Genomic DNA, 25,239 nt, shown 5'->3' with positions numbered 1-25,239 from the left:
TAACGTTGGTAACTAACGTTAACGTCCGTCCACTGTAGCCTACTGGCCTCAGTGGGTAAGTAATTCAACGTATAAAGACGTGACATGAGCTGAAAGAACAAATAACTTTAATAAATGAAAGTTGTAAAATAACACATTTTCAACAGGCTAAAACTTGGTTAGCAACTAACATTACCAATGCACGTCTTCTGCTGCAAACCATAGACTGTATAAATTGCTGCAAACCCATGGACTGTATCTGATGAATCAACTGAATACGGTGTGGACTAGAAGCCGTTGCTTCTAGCGCAGGGCTTTTCAAAGTGTGGGGTGCGTCTCCCCTAGGGGGCGCCAGAGTTCTTCGGGGGGGCGCAACGTGAGGAAAAATAAACCAGAATAAGTTACTATTGCGAACATTTAGCGAACTTCAGCTAGCCTTTGCCAGAGACAAAATGGATCGATTTTTGGCACCTAAAGCTACAGTGAGTGAGGAGACAGAGTCTGGGTCAAGCAAAAAAAGAAGGAAGTATGACCACGATTATTTAAAGTTTGGATTTTCATGGACTGGATCTGAAGATGCTCCACTGCAATAGTGTGTTGTCTGCCAAGAGGTGCTCGCTAACGATGCTATGAGATGTTTAAAACGTGTAAAACAAGATGTTTAAAAAAAGCACAGATGTTTAAAATGTGTAAAAAAAAAAAAGATATTTTAATAAAGCTCATATGTTTTAAATGTGTAAAAAAAAAAAGATGTCTTCAAAAAGCACAGATGTTTAAAATGTGTAAAAGAAAAAAATAATGTGTACAACACCCATTTTTTTTTTTTAAATAGGAATGGAACATTAAGTATAGCAACAACACACATTGTGTGTGTGTGTGTGTGGGGGGGGGGGGGGGGGGGGGGGCTGTTGTTTATTTGCTCTCTGCGGGGGGGGAGGGGGCTGACTCTCCTACACTTTGAAACCCCCTGCTCTAGCGCCTTCTAGCGCTGCGGTGACTAAAAATGGGGTGTCTGTCTGAAATCGATTTACATTAAAATGTTCCTACAATAAGAGTCCGAATGGGAGTTGGTTTGAATTATATATTCCTTTTCACAATATCAGAAAAAATATCCCCCCCCCCCCCAACTTATATTTTTGTCTCTTTGGGGGGTACTGGGTCTTCATTGGGGGGTATAGTACCCCCCAGTACCCCCCGTAATTCGAACTATGAGCACAGTGAAATTCATCCTCTGCATTTAACCCATCTGAAGCAGTGAACACACGCACAGAGCAGTGGGGCAGCCATACTAGAGCGCCCGGGGAGCAGTCAGGGGTTCGGTACCTTGCTCAAGGGCACTTCAGCCCAAGGCCGCCCCACGCTAATCTAACTGCATGTCTTTGGACTGTGGGGGAAAATGGAGTACCCGGAGGAAACCCACACAGACACGGGGAGAACATGCAAACTCCACACAGAAAGGCCCTCACCGGGCGCTGGGCTTGAACCCAGAACCTTCTTGCTGCGAGGCAACAGTGCTAACCACTACACCACCATGCCGCCGAGTTATGTTGAATTGTTGACCAAAATAATGATTTATTAGAGGGAATGTTTATACTTTCCTAACTGCCTATTATTATTGTTTTTATTATAGAAATGTTTGTGATTATTTAATAAGGGCTAGTAAGAAGTTTTACAATTGTATCGTTCTCCCTGCTTTTCACACAGATTTAGCAAAAATGTATCTGTAGTATAACAACTATTCTTATTATTATTCTGATTATTATTCTGATTCGTCATTAACAGCTCCACGGCTGTAATTGGGTGTGGCACTCCTTCTGGCAGCTCAGCAACTTCAACAGTACATGACTTTGAATGTCATCCAATCAGCGAGCGAATTTTTTGTAAGACTTGTGACGTCATTCTTTCCACCCAGGCTGTGTTCGAAACCCCATCCTATGCTCTTACTCAGGGGCCCTCTGTCGGGTATGGCACTGTAGAAATCTACACACTTCCTAGTGCACTACATGTTCAGTAGAAGGCAGATTGGGATGGAGGCTGGAAGTTGCCGTCGGGAATGCTCTTGATGTTTCTGGACTTTTCTCGAACTTTCGGAAATGCTTTAAAAAAGCAGATCCCATGGACCTGAGGGACAGTTACACTTCCAGAACTGCGATCTGATCGAGCAGCACTATCACCCTGAGCACACCTGGAGGGTTGATTAACATTGTTTTCAGGCGAGTTGTCAAACTTCTGCTCGAGTTTATCATCATCTCAACATGGGAAAGGACTATTACAGTATTTTAGGGATTCAGAAAGGCGCGTCTGAGGATGAGATCAAGAAAGCGTACCGCAAACAAGCTTTAAAGTATCATCCGGATAAAAACAAGTCACCCAATGCTGAGGAGAAATTCAAGGAGATCGCTGAAGCCTATGATGTCCTGAGTGATGAGAAGAAGAAGGACATCTATGACCGGTTCGGGGAAGAAGGTGAGCTATTTGTAGAAGTTGTTCCAGCTTGGTTATTAAGTAACTCGGTTTATTTTAGGAATAGTTTCTGTTATGGAAAGTTGGTGTGTTGTTTTGAGCTCGAAGCCTATGTAGACTGTCAGTAGGAGTCCATTCCAGTCCCCATCTGCACTACACTAATGTACACTCCAGGGTTTATTCTTGGACTTCAAGGTGTGCCTTTTTAGGGTCAAAAAGGTATATTCCCAATCTGTATACAAGTGATACACAGAGGATACTGATCCAATGACAAGCTGTTATTAAACGTACAATGATGTAATTTGGTTTTGTGAGGCTAGTCTAGAGCTCTAAACCCTACCTAGTGCTCTAGTCTATAAGAACACCACCATTTGTGACGCGGATTATACTTCAACATGTTGACAGGACAGTGAAGGAAATCCCTCAAGCTCTAGTCTCTCTCTAATCTGCTCTTAATCACACTTTCCAGAAAACACAACCTTGAACATGAGCTACTTTTTTCCTTCTACAACTAAAAACCGCAAACTGTTGAAATCTCGCGATACTACACGGTAACATTTATTCTTCTTGCTGACCAACTGTGAAATGTTCCACTTAAACAGTTTCTAAAACTATTTGAGTCTTGCTTAGTGTGTTTCTTTTAATGAAACGCGACCTTCTTCACTTGTTTAAGCCGAAAAAATGTACATCCAAACCTGTTAAACTTAGCTAGCTAGCATTTGTTAGCCGCATTCGACGCTAAGCTTTATCACTTATCAAAACGAAAGTAAACTCACAGAATTCAAAGCGAAAGTTGTTTGTTTTTTAAATAAGAATGTAAAATGAGGGTCGTTTCAAAACTGTTTAAACGCCAGCTAACTGTTTTAATGTAAATAAAATAATCCTGGTGTTTGGCGCAGTTATTTGACGTCACTGGCCTTCCTCAGGAAAGTTGCTGGAATGTTCTAGCGCGCGCGCGCTATTGTCTCTTTCCATGAGGCGGAAACCAGTTTATTATTTACACCAACACGCGTCATAGATTAGATTAAAATGAAATAATAAAAAAAAATTAACTTAAGTCACTACACAGGCCGTTAGTCTTGTTTACTTACCTTTCACTTTCTCTGGAGGTGTTGGTGGTTTTAACACAAACCAGTGGAGGAGAATTTCTTAGACTTTTTTTAAGCAAAAGTTTGTTTGCACATTGTTGTGCACCTATATAGCAAAAAAGGCAAAGATAAAATGCAAAAAATAAATATATACACCATCAGTATTGATAGAAAGAAGCTTTTATTTGTCACATGCACACAAGCACAGTGAGATTCATCCTCTGCATCTACAGTGGTGCTTAAGTTTGTGAACCCTTTAGAATTTTCTATATTTCTGCATAAATATGACCTAAAACATCATCAGATTTTCACACAAGTCCTAAAAGTAGATAAAGAGAACCCAGTTAAACAAATGAGACAAATATTATACTTGGTCATTTATGTATTGAGGAAAATGATCCAATGTTACATATCTGTGAGTGGCAAAAGTATGTGAACCTTTGCTTTCAGTATCTGGTGTGACCCCCTTGTGCAGCAATAACTGCAACTAAACGTTTGCGGTAACTTAATCAGTCCTGCACACCGGCTTGGGGGAATTTTAGCCCGTTCCTCCGTACAGAACAGCTTCAACTCCGGGATGTTGCTGGGTTTCCTCACATGAACTGCTCGCTTCGGGTCCTTCCGCAACATTTTGATTGGATTAAGGTCAGGACTTTGACTTGGCCATTCCAGACCATTAACTTTTTATTCTTCTTTAACCATTCTTTGGTAGAACAACTTGTGTGCTTTGCGTCGTTGTCTTCTCTTGAGATTCAGTATATGGACAGATGTCCTGACATTTTCCTTTAGAATTTGCTGGTATAATTCAGAATTTATTGTTCCATCAATGATGGCAAGCCATCCTGGCCCAGATGCAGCAAAACAGGACCAAGCCATGATACTACCACCACCATGTTTCACAGATGGGATAAGGTTCTTATGCTGGAATGCAGTGGTTTCCTTTCTCCAAACATAACACTTCTCATTTAAACCAAAAAGTTGTATTTTGGTCTCATCCGTCCACAAAACATTTTTCCAATAGCCTTCTGGCTTGTCCACATGATCTTTAGCAAACTGCAGACGAGCAGCAATGTTCTTTTTGGAGAGCTGTGACTTTCTCCTTGCAACCCTGCCATGCACACCATTGTTCTGTGTTCTCCTGATGGTGGACTCTTGAACATTTTAACATCAGCCAATGTGAGAGAGGCCTTCAGTTGCTTAGAAGTTACCCTGGAGTCCTTTGTGACCTCGCCGACTATTGCACGCCTTGCTCTTGGAGTGATCCTTGTTGGTTGACCACTCCTGGGGAGGGTAACGATGGTCTTGAATTTCCTCCATTTGTACACAATCTGTCTGACTGTGGATGGGTGGAGTCCAAACTCCTTTTTAGAGATGGTTTTGTAGCCTTTTCCAGCCTGATGAGCAACAACGCTTTTTCTGAGGTCCTCAGAAATCTTTGTTCGTGCCATGATACACTTCCACAAATGTGTGAATATCAGACTTTGATAGATCCCTGTTCTTTAAATAAAACAGGGTGCCCACTCACACCTGATTGTCATCCCATTGATTGGAAAGACCTGACTCTAATTTCACCTTCAAAGTAACTGCCAATCCTAGAGGTTCACATACTTTTGCCACTCAAGATATGTAATATTGGATCATTTTCCTCAATAAATAAATGACCAAGTATAATATTTGTCTCATTTGTTTAACTGGGTTCTCTTTATCTACTTTTAGGACTTGTGTGAAAATCTGATGTTTTAGGTCATATGTATGCAGAAATATAAATTCTAAAGGGTTCACAAACTTTCAAGCATCACTGTAACCCATCTGAAGCAGTGAACACACACAGGCAGAGCAGTGGGCAGCCACGCTACAGCGCCCACGGCACAGTTAGGGGTTCGGTACCTTGCTCAAGGGCACTTTGGCCCAAGACCACCCCATGTTAACCTAACTGTGTCTTTGAACTGTGGGGGAAACTGGAGCACCTGGTGGAAACCCATGCAGACACGGGGAGAACGCGCGAAAAGTGAGCAATGATGCTGAGCACCTGGGGTGGGTTACGTGCCTTTGCTCAAGGGAACTTCAGGCCATGGCTGCCCCATATGGCTGCCTAACTGCTGGTCTTTGAACTGTGGGGGAGCACCCAGAGGGAGAACATGCAAACTCCACACAGAAAGGCCCTGTCGGCCACTGGGCTCAAACCCAGAACCTTCTTGCTGTGAGGTGACTGTGCTAACCACAACATCGCCATGTTTCAAGCATGTTTGGCATGCTTGAAACTGGAACAGGCTGTCCTGATTTGCTACTTGTTTTGGTTGGTTAAAGCCTTGATGTATCTTGTACTTGCACATTCTGCTCTCTGCTTAATGAAGGTGATGGAAGACCTTACTGGTCAACTTCTCTCAAAAGACTATAATCCCGATGGGTGGGGTAATGCTTCATCACCCATTTCCATTATACATAGATAACTTGGCTTTGTTAATCACATCATCCAATTGCATAGTTCCAACACACTCTTGAATGTGAATATATTGTTTGTCCTACCAAGAAACTAAAACATCTCTGAGCAGCTGTCTGTAGGTGACTGTTTGCTCCCGGATCGATCCGTGAGGCAGAATCTCTTAGGTGGCAGAGGGTCTACATTCCTCAATCATACTTTGTCAATTTGACCTTCTTCGGTACAGACAGATCAAAACCTAACACGTATTGATCATATTGTCATTATAAGCTGTGAGGGTGGTGTAGTGGTTAGCACGGTCACCTCACAGCAAGAAGGTTCTGGGTTTGAGCCCAGTGGCCAATGTGAGCCTTTCTGTGTGGAGTTTGCATGTTCTCCCTGTATCTGTGTGGGTTTCCTCCGGGTGCTCCGGTTTCCCCCACAGTCCAAAGACCTGCAGGTTAGGTTAACTGGTGACTCTAAATTGACTGTAGGTGTGCATGTGAATGGTTGTCTATGTGTCAGCCCTGTGATGATCTGGCGACTTGTTCAGGGTGTACCCTGCCTCTTGCCTATAGTCAGCTGGGCTAGGCTCCAGCTTACTTGTATAGAATAAGAGGCTACAGATGATTTGATGGATGGGTTGCTGTGAGGAGGCTGCACGCTGAGGCAACAAAAGAATCTAATGAGCAGTGAAGTAACAGTCTGATTTTACACCGTGACCCCAATAAACCATGACCCTGCAATAGAAAACCTTTTTTTTTTTTTCTTAACTGCCAATACCATGCACCATTAACCTGCACAAACCCAGACTCTAAACCTCCAGAAATAAGTGAACCCAGTGATTTTAAAAAAAAAAAAAAAAAAATCAGTGCCAGATGGCTTTCTGAATGAAGCTAGTCATGAAATGCGATCCAGAACATTCCTGGGTGAACAGTTGCAATCCATTGCTATTAAAAGTAAGCAATGCTGACCTGACCTCATATTGTATTACATGACAGTTTATTAACACGGTGACTACAAATACCAGTCCTAACATAATGGTTATTAAGTAATTCATGTGCATCTTCATGTAAATTCTTCATGTTGCAGAATTTAAGATTATTAAAACCGGTCTCTAATGCAACGCCTGCATTGCTTTAAACTGATTAATAGCACTTCACAACTGGAGTTAAATAAATTTCAGTGAAGACCTAAAATGAAAATAAATATTCTCTTTGCAGGACTGAAGGGTGGTGCTGGTGGAGGCGGTGGGGGGCCAAATGGCCCTGGCTTCACATACAGCTTCCAGGGTGACCCGCATGCCATGTTCGCTGAGTTCTTTGGTGGGCGGAGCCCCTTTGAACACTTCTTTGGTCGTGGCATGGGTGGTGACGAAGATATGGATGTGGACGAGCCATTTGCGAGCTTTGGCCTGGGTGCTGGGCACCAATTTGGTGGGAGGATGCAGAAAAAGCAGGACCCACCGGTGACCCATGAGCTCCGCGTCAGCCTGGAGGAGGTGTTCAGTGGTTGCACCAAGAAAATGAAAATCTCCCGGCGCAGACTGAACCCAGATGGCCGCAGCACACGCGCAGAGGAAAAGATCCTCATGGTGGAGGTGAAGAAGGGCTGGAAGGAGGGAACCAAGATTACTTTCCCTAAAGAGGGCGACCAGACACCAAATAACGTCCCTGCTGACATCGTATTCATTGTGAAGGACAAACCGCATCCGGTGTTTAAGAGGGACGGATCAGACATCATCTATCCAGCCAAAATCTCACTCAAAGAGGTGGGTGGAGCCTGTAGTGCATATGACCCAAGTTAAAGGTTTTTATTTATTTATTTTTAATAAACTGTAATGTGGTGTTTCAGGGCCTATTGCTTCATTTCAGTGTGAATGCATAATCTGGATTCAGATAAAAATTGAGACCAAGTCTCAGTGTTGCCAAACAAACTAAATTACAATTTGGTTGAATCATGTGAAAACGTTGAAGTATAAATAAGGGATTTCCTTCAAAATTTAACAAAATATTACTGTATTAGAATTGTGTACATAGTATTTTAGACTACACTTGAACCAAACTGTCCAATCAGATTTAATTTGTCCAAGTTTAAAATCCTGCTTTTAAAACAATTCCCAGAAAATAAATTGCAAAAGTAGTGTTTAAACAGAAAATAAACTGGACGTCAGTACGTGTTGTGTTCTAGCTGTTTAACACTTTCTTTGTGTCTTTCTTAGGCTCTCTGTGGTTGTACAGTAAAGGCCCCTACGTTGGACAAACGCACCGTGTCCCTACCGCTTCAGGACGTCATCATCCGCCCTGGAATGAAGCGGCGCATCACAGGCGAAGGCCTTCCTTTGCCGAAGAGCCCTGATCGCCGTGGCGATTTAATCGTTGAGTTTGAGGTGAAATTTCCAGAGAGATTGAGTCGGGACGCCAAGGACACTGTTGCACAGGTTTTACCATCGTAATGTTTGCACAGGACAACGTTGTGTCCACCGACTAAAACCTGTGCCACATGAAACTCTGAACTCAGTAACTCTGAACTGCAATCTGCTGAGTCTCTCTGGATGACAAATCTTTCTTTTCTGCACTTTCATCTTTTCCTAAACTGAAAAGACTGTTTTTTGTAAATGAGCTTGTTTTGAAATTCTCTTTTAAATGTTCAGTGAGTAAAACTGCATGTACTCCTGGAGGTTATTCCACAAACTGAGTGAGCCTGAGGAGCTGGGCTTATTTCAACAGCCCCAGCTAGTTTCTCTCAAGTTCATGTCCATAACATTCACTCAGTTACTGTGGCAGCGTGTGCTTTTGCATAAGGCTGCTCAGGCGAACGTTTAGCAGAGTTTGATGAATGATGACGTTGCCTTGAATTTTGGTATTTTTAACGAAACCGATTTGATTAGCATATTCTGTTGGCTGTTTTCTACCAGGCAGCTTCTGGAATGTCCTTGATCATGTGGAGTTTAATAAACAATCTTTTGCTGTATGGGGTGAAAAGGTTGCTCTTTCTTTGCTGTTTTTAACTTCCACTTTTGTCATTTCTGATTTTTGTAGATGATCAGGGCAGCCCAAGTATCACATGTAGCTATGATTTGTAATATTTAAACTCATTCCAAAGAAGCTCTACATGTTTCACCTGGATTTTGTTCATGTAACTCCCTCAACCTGGAGTCAGTTCTCTGGTTAATCAAGTCAAGGTTTTGTGGAATAACCTCCTGGTGTTGAGTAGCAGAAAGGATTATTATAGATTCTTGGTTCACACAGAACCCGTTCTCTGCAGTTTGTAAATAATTTTTGTATATTCGCTGATGAGCTTAAGGTTTTTTTGATTAGTACAGATGCCCTGAACTCATTTTCTTGTTTAGTGCTGTATCAAATCAGCACTCGACCTTGCACAGAGATCCTCATAGTGACCGATCTGAGTGAGTGTGAGCTTCAAGTTACACAAAACGTAATGGACATGAAAGGCAGCATTTGTTTACAATGTATATCTGGTGCTCTTGAGCAAAACTGTTCAATGCCAAATCTGGTTACATGGTAAAACAGGTGGATATCAGGTCCAAGTCTGAAACATGCTCTATTTGATTGTCATAGTCACATGTGCAGGTGTGTAGAGGAACATCTTGCACTCTGTAATGGTCCACACCATTGGTCTTCCCAAGGATGATTTGATTATACTGTAGCTAATGTATGTTAAAACTCTGGTATAATGTAGTGGTGATGGTTCAACAGGTTAAGGCTCTAGGTTACTGATTGGATAGTTAAGGGTTTGAGCCACAGCACCACCAAGCCTTGGAAGGCACCAAACCATATAGGGGGAAAATATTTGTCCATTTGTGCTTATGGACTTTTTTTTTATATCCAGAGATGTTGGGACAAAGGTGTGTGGGTTTTTTTTTTAATAAACTTGTATATTGGAGAGCTGTGAGTGTGTTTGGTCTAAAACACTAGCTTTAGGTTCAGCAAGTCTCCACCCAGTTGAATCTTTCAGCTTTTGCTGTACGAGTGAGTGAATGAAGCATTAACCCTATGGGTGTCTGATTCATCCCAAGTGGATCATAATGAAGCTCGAGCAAAAATAATGGATTTTTTTTTTCTTCTCAGCACCTGAGCATGGTTTATCATGCATCCACCCATGATGCTTATGATTCACAATGATCTATTGTGTCAGAGAAATTACTCAACCTGTTGGGTGTATAAACTTGTTTGGCTAGTGGTGTTACACTTATTTTTCTCAATACTGTTTATCTTGACTAATCTAACAGATTCAGATTTGATGAACTTATAATTCAGTTTTGAGCTGAAATGTTGAGTGAAATTCTTCACTATCACTCCAGATACACAAACGGGTTGTGCTGTGTGTAAGATCATCCAGATTAGTGTTGATTTGGTTTAAAAAAAAAAAAAAAATGTTTCTCAATGGGCTAATCTGTGCTCATTCAGGAAGGGTTTATTTCCCTTTATTGAGGAGAAAAAAAAGTGCCTGAAAGTGAATATTGTTGGATGAGTTTTGTGTGAGATTCCTGTTTTGATCAACCCTTTGAACTGAATTTTTTTTTTTTTTTAAATGATGCTTGTAATATGTCCGTGACTCTAGGTGCTATAGAGAATACAGCTCTGCTTGAAGGAATTGGATGATTAAATGACCGTATGATCACAGCTTGTGTTTAAAAGCACCTGTGTTCATAACATACCTAGAATTCGGATATCTGAAAACCAGGAAAAGAGACATGCAATCTCCTGAGTAAATTTCAGTGTATATTGGTTTTAAAAGTGTGATCATTTCTGTTTTTATTTTTTTCCATTTTGTTTTCTTGAACTTTGGCTTTTAGTATAAAGTTGCCACAACTGTATAATGTGCCCTGCACCGCCAAAAGCAAAATCTGGCTTGAGCATTGCTGTATAACTGCCTCATTTATGTTGGGGGGAATAAAGGAATTGGTGTTTTAACATTTGTAACTGAGTTTCATGTGCTTTTATTGAGGTTTATTATAAGCAATTTATGAAATCTATTCACTACAAAGCTAAGTAGAGTACTTTTTTTGTTAAACAGCAGAATATGCAAAACTAGTAGGTGATTTTCGATTAAATACAAGAAGTGATGTAATCATTTTTCTAGTTAACCCTTTTGTAGTATGTCCATCTCTGAGGTGTTTTACAGGAGCATTTATAGTTAACTATCTGCAGTTTGAACCTTTTATTTACCTCACCAACTTGAGCATTATTATGCAGTTATTTGTAAAGAGTAAACACGTTACGTACAATAAAAAAAATAAATAAAATCTACGACCCCAAAGAAGTTGAGACAGAATGAACCCAAGACATTTCATGTTTTGTTGGTCAACTTCATTTCCTTTGTTAATATCCATCCATCTGCAACACATTCCAAAAAAGTTGGGATGACGGGGGGGGGGAATTTGGGGTGAGTAATGAGGTAAAGAAATGAAATGATGTGATGTCAACAGGTGACTGTAATCATGATTTGGTACAAAATCAGTATCCAGGAAAGGCAGAGTCTTTGAGGAGTAAAGATGGACTAAGGATCTCCAGTTTATCAACAAATGTGTGAGAAAATTATTGAAATGTTTAAAAACAATGTTCCTCAAAGAAAGATAGGAAGGGGTTGTCTGTGAAGATTCTCAATCATCCAGGTCATAGTAAACTGTGGGTGGTAGAAATGGGCAACTGGACTTGCTTGAAGATTCTTGAAAACGTTTCACCTCTCGTCCAAAAGGCTTCCTCAAAATTCTGCATCATTTAGCGAACATGCAGCTTTCTTTTGAAAGAATAAATGCCAAAGTGTACATAAAGGTAAAGCATACGAACAGTAATGCAAGGCTTGTGTGCTTAAATCAGATCACACCTAACGTGACTGCCTCTGTGATGTCTGATTTGTGTGTGTGTTACCTGTCAGAACATGGCAAGTTTTTACTTGATTGTAGCGCAGTGCCAGAGACAGAACCAGAATAATCAGCAAGCCGCATACACAAACTGGAATGTACCAACCTGTGAGAGTGATTTATAAAGATTAGTATTGTGCCTAGAGATCTATCGTTAACATTAATGACCCATGGTAAAGGTAGTCATGTTACTGACCTGTTGCCAATTAACCCAATTTGTTTGTTGGTTTGTTTTTAGCATTACACAACTTTTCCAGGCGGCACGGTGGTGTAGTGGTTAGCGCTGTCGCCTCACAGCAAGAAGGTCCTGGGTTCGAGCCCCGGGGCCGGCGAGGGCCTTTCTGTGTGGAGTTTGCATGTTCTCCCCGTGTCCGCGTGGGTTTCCTCCGGGTGCTCCGGTTTCCCCCACAGTCCAAAGACATGCAGGTTAGGTTAACTGGTGACTCTAAATTGAGCGTAGGTGTGAATGTGAGTGTGAATGGTTGTCTGTGTCTATGTGTCAGCCCTGTGATGACCTGGCGACTTGTCCAGGGTGTACCCCGCCTTTCGCCCGTAGTCAGCTGGGATAGGCTCCAGCTTGCCTGCGACCCTGTAGAACAGGATAAAGCGGCTACAGATAATGAGATGAGATGAGACAACTTTTCCAGTATTTTCTTGCCCGTCCCAACTTTTCTGAAACGTGTTGCTGACCAACTTCAAAATGAGCATATATTTAAAAAAAAAACAATACAATTCCTCAGTTTCAACATTCGATATGTTGTCTTTGTACTATTATCAATTAACTATAGTTTTTCCATGATTTGCAACCCATCACATTATGTTTTTATTTACAGTTTACACAGGCATCTTGCCTCAACAGGGGAAAGGTGCAGAGCCAAAGTGACACAGATCCTTGTATGCAATGCAAACTCCGTACAGGCTCCTCTACACGGAATCAACCAGGCTTCACCCTGTGGAGCTGGAGCAACCTGGGCAACATCACGGAGCTGGCTGACACCTGACAGGACTGTGGCTGGCGGTTATATAAATCCCACACAGTCCTGGCTCACAAATGCCTAGCAAGTGGGCAGTCCACTTCCCTCTCCCTGGGAAACCATCATACAGGATACAACCCGTGGAGGGTCCCATCGTCTTCACTCTCTTGTGTTGCCATGGAACAAGATCCTCCCAGGCCCAGCAATGTGGATCAGTGTCGCGAACTGATTACACTGCAAAAAACTGAAAACTGAATTTGAGGAGAAAGTTCCTTTATACTAGTGAAATTATCTTGCTCCATGGACAGATAATTTTACTTGACAAGACATCTTGGAATAAGTTGGTTACAATCTAGTAGTAGTTTTAACAATCTCAGAGTTGGTGTCTTGTATTCTTCTACACTGCAAAAATGATATCTTAACAAGTTAGAATATCTTGAATATCATTGAAACGACCTAGTATTTCCTATTAGAAAAAAACAAGACACCAACTCTGAGATTATTAAAACTAGTTCTAGATTGTAGCCAACTTATTCCAAGATGTCTTTTCAAGTAAAATTATCTGTCCATGGAGCAAGATAATTTCACTAGTATTAAGGAATTTTCTCCTCAAATTCAGTTTTCAGTTGTTGTTTTTTTGCAGTGTACCACTTTACACAAATTTCTAGCAAAAGGCTCCAAGGTCATAGACCATGTGCTTCTTCCTTCTCAAGCACCCTGCACCTTAATCTTGGAAAGGATACTTGACCTCGAGCTACGCCAGCCCCAGAGTGTCCCAGATTTTTTGGAAACAGGTCTGTACAAATGTTTACACCCCACTGCACTAACACACTGCACTCTTAGGCAGTAGTCTTTTTTTAATATATGTTTATTTTCATTTTATTTATAATGGTAAATTCTCTGTACTGTTGTAATATGTGAATACAGTGGTGCTTGAAAGTTTGTGAACCCTTTAGAATTGTCTATATTTCTGCATAAATGTGACCTAAAACAACATCAGCTTTTCACACAAGTCCTAAAAGTAGATAAAGAGAACCCAGTTAAACAAATGAGACAAAAATATTATACTTGGTCATTTATTTATTGAGGAAAATGATCCAATATTACATATCTGTGAGTGGCAAAAGTATGTGAACCTCTAGGATTAGCAGTTAATTTGAAGGTGAAATTAGAGTCAGGTGTTTTCAATCAATGGGATGACAATCAGGTGTGAGTGGGCACCCTGTTTTATTTAAAGAACAGGGATCTATCAAAGTCTGATCTTCACAACACATGTTTGTGGAAGTGTATCATGGCACGAACAAAGGAGATTTCTGGGGACCTCAGAAAAAGCATTGTTGATGCGCATCAGGCTGGAAAAGGTTGCAAAACCATCTCTAAAGAGTTTGGACTCCACCAATCCACAGTCAGACAGATTGTGTACAAATGGAGGAAATTCAAGACCATTGTTACCCTCCCCAGGAGTGGTCGACCAACAAAGATCACTCCAAGAGCAAGGCGTGTAATAATTGGCGAGGTCACAAAGGACCCTGGGGTAACTTCTAAGCAACTGAAGGCCTCTCTCACATTGGCTAATATTAATGTTCATGAGTCCACCATCAGGACAACACTGAACTAGTCTGGCTAACGCAACTTCAAAGCTCTGCGAGCATTGGTCTGGCATAGATATTAAGCCCAACCGTTTCCCAAAGCGCATGGTTGACCTGCCTCCCTGAAATGCCTCAGTTTGCTACTGGTCGAAGCCAGAAAAGGCTGTGACGAAGCTTAAACCAATCACATCACTCTTTCCTCTGACGTATGTGACGCAACGGAAACTGCTTGAGTAACAGCAAGAAGAAGGAGGAGCTGAAGAGGAAGAGGACGAGAGCAAGGCGAAAACATCCTTCCTTTCAATAAATACCTCCAGAGCTGCTCTTTGCTCCGTTTTCAATGAGAACTTCCCGTTGAATGCTTTCAATACAGCATCTACCGCTGTGTCAAAGGCTTGCCGCTGCTCCATGTTCGTAATGTTTCTAGTGAATGAAGCACTTCCGGCATAGATTCTGTAAACAATCTATGGCTTCCGCTTGCAGTTCTACTACGTCACTGCCTTGAACACGCCTCTACCCAGGGCCATTGGAGATGCTCAAAGTTGATTGGCTCCCGATTTGTCGGGAGCTTGGAAGAGCTGGAGATAGCTTGCCTTGCCAGACTAAGTTCGCAACAGCCCCCCATGTTGCGTCACACTTAGGATGGGCGGGCCCAGGCTAACACTGAACAACAATGGTGTGCGTGGCAGGGTTGCAAGGAGAAAGCCACTGCTCTTCAAAAAGAACATTGCTGCTCGTCTGCAGTTTGCTAAAGATCACATGGACAAGCCAGAAGGCTATTGGAAAAGTGTTTTGTGGATGGATGAGACCAAAATAGAACTTTTTGGTTTAAATGAGAAGTGCTATGTTTGGAGAAAGGAAAACACTGCATTCCAGCATAAGAACCTTATCCCATCTGTGAAACATGGTGGTGGTAGTATCATGGCCTGTTTTGCTGCATCTGGGCCAGGACGACTTGCCATCATTGATGGAACAATGAATTTTGAATTATACCAGCAAATTCTAAAGAAAAGTATCAGGACATCTGTCCATGAACTGAATCTTGAGAGAAGGTGGGTCATGCAGCAAGACAACGACCCTAAGCACACAAGTCGTTCTACCAAAGAATGGTTCAAGAAGAATAAAGTGAATGTTTTGGAATGGCCAAGTCAAAGTCCTGACCTTAATCCAATCTAAGCCCATGTTTACATTAGACCGTATCAGCGGATCATCAGATTAACGTTTTTAAAACGATTAGTGTGCACACAGCAACACCAATACACGATTTGCGTGCACATAGCAACGCCAATACACGGATACGCTCGGCTCCGCAGGCATCCTGCGCTCCAAATCACTCCGCCCTGAACAGCGAGTGCCCTCTGGAGGGTGCGCACTCCGGCCCTGCGCAGCTCACACAGTGCGCGAGTGAAGTACACAAGCCACGATTTGGGACTGAGCCGGTGTGTGTGAGATCCCAGCGCACATCACTTACTACTTGCAAGTGGAAGGATGGCAAGCCTAAAGACAATCATAACTACACAATGGGCAGTATTTGCATCAGTATTTGCAGTATTTTCATACTTTTATACTCTTTAATGAAAGGTGATACAAGGCGGAAGTCCGCGCCGTTTTTCAGCAGTCGCGTCACATGACCAACGCCAGCGAATCAGGAAGGTGGATGTCACAGTGACGTTGTCCAATGAGACGCCAGCTAGAGTTCAGCACAGCGTATCTGCGTATTCTGAATGTTTACACAGCACCGGAGCTGACACGATCTGGATTGAATACGTGGACGCTGGCGGATTCCCGTTTCCCGGCGTTTCCAGGCGGTTTAATGTAAACGGACAGTGCATCCGTGAAGAAAACGAGACAGATACGGTCTAATGTAAACGTAGCCTAAATGTTATGGAAGGACCTGAAGCAAGCAGTTCATGGGAGGAAACCCACCAACATCCCAGAGTTGAAGCTGTTCTGTACGGAGGAACGGGCTAAAATTCCTCCAAGCCGGTGTGCAGGACTGATCAACAGTTACCGCAAACGTTTAGTTGCAGTTACTGATGCCCAAGGGGGTCACACCAGATACTGAAAGCAAAGGTTCACATACTTTTGCCACTCACAGATATGTAATATTGGATCATTTTCCTCAATAAATAAATGATCAAGTATAATATTTTTGTCTCATTTGTTTAACTGGGTTCTCTTTATCTACTTTTAGGACTTGTGTGAAAATTTGATGTTTTAGGTCATAAAATTCTAAAGGGTTCACAAACTTTCAAGCACCACTGTACTCGATAGAAGGTGCAAACCTAAATTCTATTATATTCTTTAGTGAACCCGAGTTATAAACTGCTATCTTTTCTGGTGTCATCGTTACTGCTGAAGCTGATCCAGGCTTGAGGCAAACCATGTTTGGTTTACTTGGGTGGCCGATTCCTTTCTGTGCACTCACACACATTCACACCTATGGACAATTTAGAGTAGCCAGTTAGCCTAACCTACATGTCTTTCGACTGTGGTGGAAACCAGAGCACCCAGAGGAAACCCACACAGATATGGGGAGAACATGCAAACTCCACACAGAAAGGCCCCCGTCAGCCACTGGGCTCGAACCCAGAACGTTCTTGCTGTGAGGCGACAGTGCGAACCATTACGCCATCTTTTCTGGCAGTATTTATAAAATGAGCACTTTTATCACAAAATCTTTCCCAACTTAGCCATCACAAAAAAAATGTTTATTTCACAACTATATTGGGTAGAGAACATACTTTATATCATACAAATATTAAAATATGACCATATAAAGCGCCACATTTACAGATTAAGGGCCCGTTTACACGAGGACGCTGTCGGGTTAAAACGACTAAATATTTTATCGGAAGTGCCTTTCGTCTATACGGGGACGGTGTTTCCGAGGCTGAAAAACTGAAAAAATTGAAAACGCCTTCCAGAGTGGATAAGTTAAAAACAGCCCCCGTTGCATATCCGTCTAAACTACCCAATACACGAAACTCTGCTCGGATCTGCTCACGTCGGGTACGCGTTTACGTCATACATATGTCATATACTGTACATGCCAGCCCGGGAAGTAAGAAAGTAAGTAAAAAAGTAAGAGCATGTCTGATTACATCAATCCAACGGACCTTCAAGCTGCTCTGGCAGCTTTAATAAACGTCCAGGAGTCCTTCGAACATCTATACCGAATCTGCACATATACCGTTAATGAACAGAGGCGGGTATGGACCCTTTTCACGTGACGTCACGACAAATGTGGCCGCCATTTTGGACGTGTACTACCAGTAGTTTACCACAGCCAGCATTGAGGAACGGCAGCAAAGAAAGTTTTTACTTTCAGCAAGACTTCCATCATGCCACTATATTGTTGTGCACCTGGATGTAGTAACCATCAACAAACAAGGCAAGGGTTATCATTTTATCGGATCCCGACGGAGAAGATGGATAGCAGCCATTAACAGATTGGCAGCCCTCGGCATACCAACGCTTGTGTAGTGACCACTTTGTTGGAGGTAAGACGAATAAAATTAGCCAGAAAAGGCATTACATTGCTGTTAACATTCTGTGGCGGCGAGTGTGTAACCAAATAGGTTAAAATAACCCATGCATTGTAACCTCTTTGTTCTTCTGTAGTAGCTATTGTTGACTAGCTAATGTCAACAACATAGTAGCTAGTATGTTACTGTAGCAATGTTTACGTTCAGTCATTTGGATGACTGTTAAAACCTTTCAGTCTCAAGTTTTTCCTTTACTGGATTTACTAGTTTACTGTAATTATGATCCGGCAGCTATTTACACCGGATCCAGTGTAAATAGCTGCCAGAGCCAACGTCCGAGGTTCCGGAGCGCGCGCTGGCTTGCTCGCCCTCAAATTAAGCAGCGCGCGCCGGCTTGCTCCCGGAGTGCTCCGGCTGAGGTTCCCCTCAAACTAAGCAGCGCGCGCCGGCTTGCTCCGGAGTGCTCCGGCCGAGGTTGCCCTCAAATTAAGCAGCGCGCGCCGGCTTGCTCTGGAGCAAGCCGGAGCGCGCTCCGTAACCTCGGCCGGAGCACTCCTGGAGCAAGCCAGAGCGCGCTCCGTAACCTCGGCCGGAGCACTCCTGGAGCAAGCCAGAGCGCGCTCCGGAACCTTGGCCGGAGCACTCCTGGAGCAAGCCAGAGCGCGCTCCGGAACCTCGGACGTTGGCGTGTATGTGTATGGTGATGGGTTTTTAATGACATAGGTATACAGATCATCAGGTAAAGACGAGGGCTTCGTGTACTTCCGTACGTCAGTGAACAATCCTGGTGGAAGCAGGTAAACGTCGTTCTCTAAGCCTGCTAACCTCAATTTTTGCAAATACCTCTCCCTCTGCTTGCCCTGTAAATGCCCTACGTCGCTGGATAGTGAAGGTGTTTTCTGCATCTCGCTCCTTTTTCTTTTGTTTTTCGTTTGTCGCCTTCCTCCCATTCAAACTGATTCGAGCCGAAGTCCACTACATGTCCAAAATGGCGGTCGCGTTTACGAAGGTCACGTGACTGAAAAGGGTCTATAGTACGCTCTTACTTTCTTTCTTTCTTACTTACCATAGTCAGAGTAGTCAGTTTTCGCGGCGCAGATGTGCAGATCAGACAAGACGGAAGCCGTTGCGCATGCGTGCAGACCAGTGTTGGGCACGTTACTTTCAAAAAGTAATTAGTTATAGTTACTAGTTACTTTTACCAAAAAGTAACTGAGTTAGTAACGGAGTTACTTTGTCATAAAAGTAACTAATTACCAGGGAAAGTAATTATTCCGTTACATTTTGTTCCCCCTCAAAAAAAATCAAATTCAATTAGTGTAATCATAATAAAAGTGAATGTTAAATGTGTTTAATGACTGAAATGGACACTTAACAGAACCAATTAGTAATGTTATCTACACTATATTAATATTTTTGTGGGACAATGTGAGATAAGACATCTATCAAATGTAATATATTTTTGCAGTTATTAAAATTGTTACTAATTACTGGCCACTGACGAGGACAAACCCTTTGTTCCTCGACATAATGTGCATTGCATGTAAACACTCTTGCCTTTTATTTAAAGTAATGAAAAGTCCTGGCTGTATTTCCAGTGTGAAAGCGCAGTGCTGGGCTGACCGCTCGCCATCGCTGGGTCTTCCGATTGAAAGACCACGCAGTAGTGCAGTAGGCGGAGCCTACCTACATATGTTGTCCAAATCTACTCTGATTGGCTTACTGTGCCGTTGTCTCGTGTCTCCCCGCCCCACACTAAAGCAGAGGAAAGAAAGGCTGAACGAGCAGCGTGCCAGATGAGAACAGCTTTAATAAAGTAACGCATAGTATTTTATTGTAAGTAACGGGAACGGCGTTATAACGATGTAAAAAGTAATTAGTTAGATTACTCGTTACTAAAAAAAGTAACGCCGTTTATTCTAACGCCGTTATTCCCATCACTGGTGCAGACATAGCGGAGGTCTTTCACAGCACCGCCTGGCATGCACATCTGTGACAGAGCGCAATGTGTCTGTCACTAAACAGCGGTTCCTCCCGCTGGTCATGTTTCAATGGTCAAGTGCAATGGACTAAACCACAGTTGCAAAGACATTCCAAATACAATCTGTGTTGTATGTCTGTTGTGGGTTTGGTAATGGGGGCTTTACAAGTATGTTTTGTTACAGGTACATTTGTTACAACTTTTAGATATGTAAACCTGAAATGTTTGGTGCATGTGTTCATAATAAAAGACGCAACACAGGTTTAAACAGCGCAAGCATTTATTAGTTTTCACTATAAACAATAGCGTGTAAAGATTCATTAAGTGCGCACGTTTAACATCTGAATCCTTTTCTGCTAGAGTTTATCTAACATCAGCCAGAAATGTTTGTAGCCATTTACCTGCTGTAGTCTTCCGGGGGCGGGACCAAACCAGAGTGCAGGTCTGAAAGCGCTTTTCCAGGTTTCTTCCGCGATGCGCGGGAAAGCAGCTCATTAGAGCGGAGAGAAATGGTCTAAAAATCTTACGCAAGTGTTTGTTGTAATATTTAAGGTCTGCACATTGTTGTAGGAGTGTAATGCATGCAGTGGAAATGTTTAGAACTGTTAAAATCTGTCTAGATGTGTTGATTGATTTTAATTGTGTTAAGACTGTGCCGTGGTCTTTTAAATATGCGCTGCACTGTTCATTGGGGAGATGGCCTCTGCAGGGAGAGGACGCATGACTTGAGCTCTGTGTGAGTAATGCCAGAGTAGCCTAGCTTGCGTGGGCATTTTGTCCCAGAATTTTTTTGTTTGGTTGGTTGGTTTTGTCATCAGTGTTTTTTTGTTGTTTTGTTTGTCCTGTTTGTGTTAACTGTCGGCTTAAGAATAAAAAGAAAACTATTTTTGTACAAGAATTGTCCTCGTTTTGCTCATCATTCTGACTGACTACTCCATCCGCTCGGCACACTCTATTACAACATCCAATTTAATTCCACACATTTATAGATTTCCTCCTTGAAAACGGTCGTGTAGACGCGGAAAAAAGTGAGAACGAAAACGGACTTTTGCGTTTTTGTTTCAGACCGTCCCCGTGTAAAGTGGGCCTAACTTTAAAAGATGGCTTTCTGAATCATCTGAAAGTGTTTTGCTTTGGGGTTTTGGAGCTGCAGTACACGCATGTGACCGGCAGATGGAGCCTGTGAGGCGCTCCAGGGTTTTGAACCAGTGATTCAATAAACAGCTTCGACTCACGTAGCAACGCTGTCAGGCCGCGTGGAGACCTGAGGCGTGATTTGATTGGTCGGCCAATTTCAAATAATGCTGTTTGAGACTTTTGATTGGTTCGTTACATCCGTTTCAACGGACGGCGGAGTGACGAAAGCAACAGGAACTCGGAATTTAGGGGAAAAATAGATTATTTTTGAATAAAACTTGTGAATGTTGATATAAAGCGTAATGACATGTTATTGGTCTTAGCAAGGAACATTAACGTCAAATAGATGTGATTTTTGAGGCTTTTGCGTTGTTAGCGAAGCCGATCGCTAGCTAGCCGGTCAGCTACTGTTGCTAAGCAACCATTTACCTCAGATCAGCTGTGTGAAATAAAATAAGGTTTAATGTCGATTTTTCTTCTTTAGCAGTGTGTGTGTGTGTGTGAGAAATACTTAAGACTAGAGTGAAATACAAGACAGTTCTTAAACTGTCTTGTGTGTCTATTTCCTAAACACTAAAATGTCACAATCAAGAATTTTAAAGACTAATTTTTTTCTACATGCATGTAATTTGAGGATTTCAGAAAAATCTCAGAGAATGCAAGATTTCATCCACTTGATTGCATCTTTTTTAAAGTATTCTTATTCTTTAATAAATCTTTTGCTTGTTGAATTTATTGGATCTTAAATTATTATTTTATAATTTGTAACAGTAGTACACAATCACCCACACTATTCACATTATTAGGAAATTCAGATTCTATGATCAGGCAAATATATAAAAGAAAAGTCTCTGAAACCTCTGCAGTGGGTTTTATATATAATTATATGGACACGAGTGTTTTATTGGGAAATACGCCACTCGTATTCTTCATCCGGGACACGGAGAACCAAAACTGACATAAATCTCTCTCTATATGTCCCCCGTGAGGAAATCGAAGTTGATGTTTTGATAAATTTGGGGACTTTTTGTTTGTGAACGTGTCGATATAATAAAAAGAAAGTCACACGTTGGCCTGGGGTGCAGTCGGTGTTCCAGTTCATCCCAAAGGTGTTGAGTGGGCTTGAGTTCAGTCAGTGCTCTGTGCAGGACACTCGAGTTCTTCTACTCCAACCTTAACACACTATGTCTTCCGGAAGCTATTGTGCTTTGTGCACAGGGGAATTGTCATGCTGGAATTCTTAAAGCTCAACGACCTTTTGATTTCATAAAATCAGTGAAATTTAGTTCCCTCTAAAATTTGGCCATTGTGATATGTTTATTTCTGTAATATCGCAAAAAACAAAAACAGGCCATTCTGTGGCTGGGAAGTTATTTAATTTGAGGGGATTAAAGCAAATAACATGCATGAAATCACTTGCTTTGCGCAGTCAAGCAGACAGAGGAAGTCCGTGTGCACATGCGCAAGTTTACCTTCTTCTTTTGGGTTTTACAGCAGCTGGCATCCACAGTGTTGCATTACTGCCATCTACAGGTTTCCCTTTGAGCGTGCACTGACAGTTCCATCATTCTGTAGCTAAACGAACAGCTGATCACACCGAGGTGCTCGCTGAGCGCCAATATTTATTAGTTTGGTCCTGCGTTTCCTTTCCTTCATACAGAACATAACATCTTTTCTTCTTGCTTCAGGGTTCTTCCCCCTGAGAGGGAATGAAATTCCATGACTTTTCCAGGTTACAATCTTATTTTTCCAGGACCTCAGCCAAGAAAAACATGTACACAGAAATGTTTCTATTTTCTTTATCAACAACAATGATCATGTGTATCAACAATAATTATCATTCAAAATGCAATTAAAACTTTGAATTATGGAAATTAAAGATTCATACTATTTCTTGTGAAAATACACACGTATATATCCATCCATGTGTGTGAGCCAACAATCTGTATATCATGTACTACAAATAAGATTTGTAAATAAAAAAATCATAAAAATAAATGTTATCAAATGATAAAAATATAAATGGTAAAGTTGTACATCTGCATAAACATTATCAAACTAAACAAACAAAACATAAAAATAATCTACTGTAATTAAGGAATATGAATCATTGAACAAACAAAATAAAATATAAATATGTGCAACAACCCACTGTCTACTGGAAAATGAAAACATATCAAGCAATATTATACAATAATTATGAACACTTAATCTTCTGTATTTATAGCTTATGACATCAAGCTGTTTCTTCTGGTTTTCAAAGTTCAAACTCTCATCAAACATAAGCACAATTTCCCTGACTATTCGCTGCTTTTATCAAGAGAGACTTGAAATGAGGAGCGATTCCCCCATTTAGCAAGACGAGCACATTTTGATTCACCACACCCAAACGACTTTGCTATGGCACTATCAGGAAACATATCACAAAAAAGCTTATTTGTGCCTTCAGACGACTTGTATGATGAATGAGTTGTGACGATATGCAGACACCAAATTATCTCTGATTTTAATGTGTCGTTTCGCGAAAAATAACTGTCTAATCTACCTTTGCATGTTCTGTTGTCACTGTCGGTACTCGTGGCAGATGTACTTGGCTGCGGCACTGCATCAGGTGGCTTAGTCAAGTTAGTGACGACCGATGGCGACGCTGATGAGGTTGTGTTTACCGACGGGCATATATCCGTGATTCCCATGCAGTTCGCTATCATGGCCACCTGTTCTTGGTGTTTCTTTCCCTTTTGGTGGCTTGTGATAGCAGCCTCGCCCATGTTAGATATGTCAAATGTCTTCACGCATAATGTGCACTGTGCCTTGTGTCTGTCTCCCGGCACTCGCCGCAGCCACTTCCCGTATTCTGGCTTTTGTAGCCATTGATCAGTAAACGAACAATTTCCAGGCATCACAATTAATAAATATATAACTAAAAAAAAAAACTACACTAAAACTACCGAAAGCTGATCGCTTATGAGCTAACGCATGATGTTTGCAGGTGGCGCCATTTTGTACAGACCTATAACGCATGCGTCAAATCACAGCATTGCATCTTATTATTTTACCAACAGATGGTGTTTGCGTCGCTATAAACATTGAATAACAATGGTTGATCGTCACTATGAGTTTTCTATGAAACCGCGTATGTGTGCGTGTACAGAAACTTTAGATATAACCTACAATAAGGGCATTGTTAGGGTTTTGCTGGGATTCGAACCTGGTTCGTTGGTGTGATAATCCAGCAAACCCCCACTAGGCCACCAGGGGGATGACTCAAATGCAGAGGCGTGAGGCGGAAGTAGAAAAAGAATCAAATGGTTTATTTAAACTATATACACTATATACAGGGCAAAACAAAAGACAAAAAAAACCAAAGAGTAAATCCAAAAGAAAAGCAAAGTGCAAAAATTCAAAAGCTAAGAAGATCAAAAACACAGTACAAAGGAAACTGGAGATAAACATAACAGCACAAAGACTCCGTGACAAGAGGACTGAACTCAGGGGTATAAATAGACAAACTAATTAAGGACACAGGTGAAGATAATTAGGCAATTAACACAAACACAAAACACAGGAACAGTGGCGGCCTCTAGAGGCCAAAATAAACACGACATGAAAAGGAAATAACAGCGGCCTCTAGAGGCCAAAACAGTCCTAGTCCTAACAGGACCCCCCCCTCTAGGAGCGTCTCCTGACGTTCCCAGGGCGATCCGGATGGGCCGAATGGAAGTCCCGACATAGTTCTTTATCAAGGACATCCCGAGCAGGAACCCAGCAGCGCTCCTCAGGACCATAGCCCTCCCAGTCCACCAGATATTGCAACCCGCCGCGGACCCGGCGGGAGTCAAGCAGGCGATTCACAGTGAACACAGTCTGCCCCTGGAAGATGCGGGGGGGTGGGGGGTTCCTAGGGGCAGGGGCATACGTAGACGTCAGTACGGGCCGTAACAGGGAAACATGGAAAGTGGGGTTGATCCTCAGAGTCCGGGGCAACTGGAGCCGGTAGGAGACAGGGTTCACCCTGCGCACCACCTTGAAGGGGCCAATGTAGCGAGGAGCAAGCTTGCGGTTCTCCACCCGCAGTGGAAGGTCCTTAGTGGACAGCCAAACACGCTGCCCAGGGCGGAAAGCGTGTGCAGGTCTCCTATGGCGGTTGGCCTGAGTCTGGTTGGTTCTGGAGGTCTGTATGAGGGTCTTCCTGACCATGCTCCAGGTCTTGCGACACCGTCTCACATATTGGTTG

At 42.2% G+C, this 25,239-nt stretch overlaps 1 protein-coding gene across 1 annotated transcript; it reads left to right on the top strand.

Moving 5' to 3' along the window:
* The first annotated feature begins 2,000 nt into the window (after window positions 1–2,000).
* LOC132866430 (dnaJ homolog subfamily B member 1-like) lies at window positions 2,001–10,895 on the top strand. Its single transcript, XM_060899190.1, has 3 exons — window positions 2,001–2,445; window positions 7,173–7,720; window positions 8,171–10,895. Exons 1-3 carry the CDS (start codon window positions 2,235–2,237, stop codon window positions 8,402–8,404), a joined length of 993 nt encoding a protein of 330 aa, XP_060755173.1. The 5' UTR covers window positions 2,001–2,234; the 3' UTR covers window positions 8,405–10,895.
* The last annotated feature ends 14,344 nt before the right edge of the window (window positions 10,896–25,239 follow it).

The sequence above is a fragment of the Neoarius graeffei genome, chromosome 18 (assembly GCF_027579695.1).
Source record: "Neoarius graeffei isolate fNeoGra1 chromosome 18, fNeoGra1.pri, whole genome shotgun sequence".
NCBI lineage: Eukaryota > Metazoa > Chordata > Actinopteri > Siluriformes > Ariidae > Neoarius > Neoarius graeffei.
The sequence above is the reverse complement of the archived record's forward strand: the minus strand, read 5'-3'. Positions and strand labels throughout refer to the sequence as shown.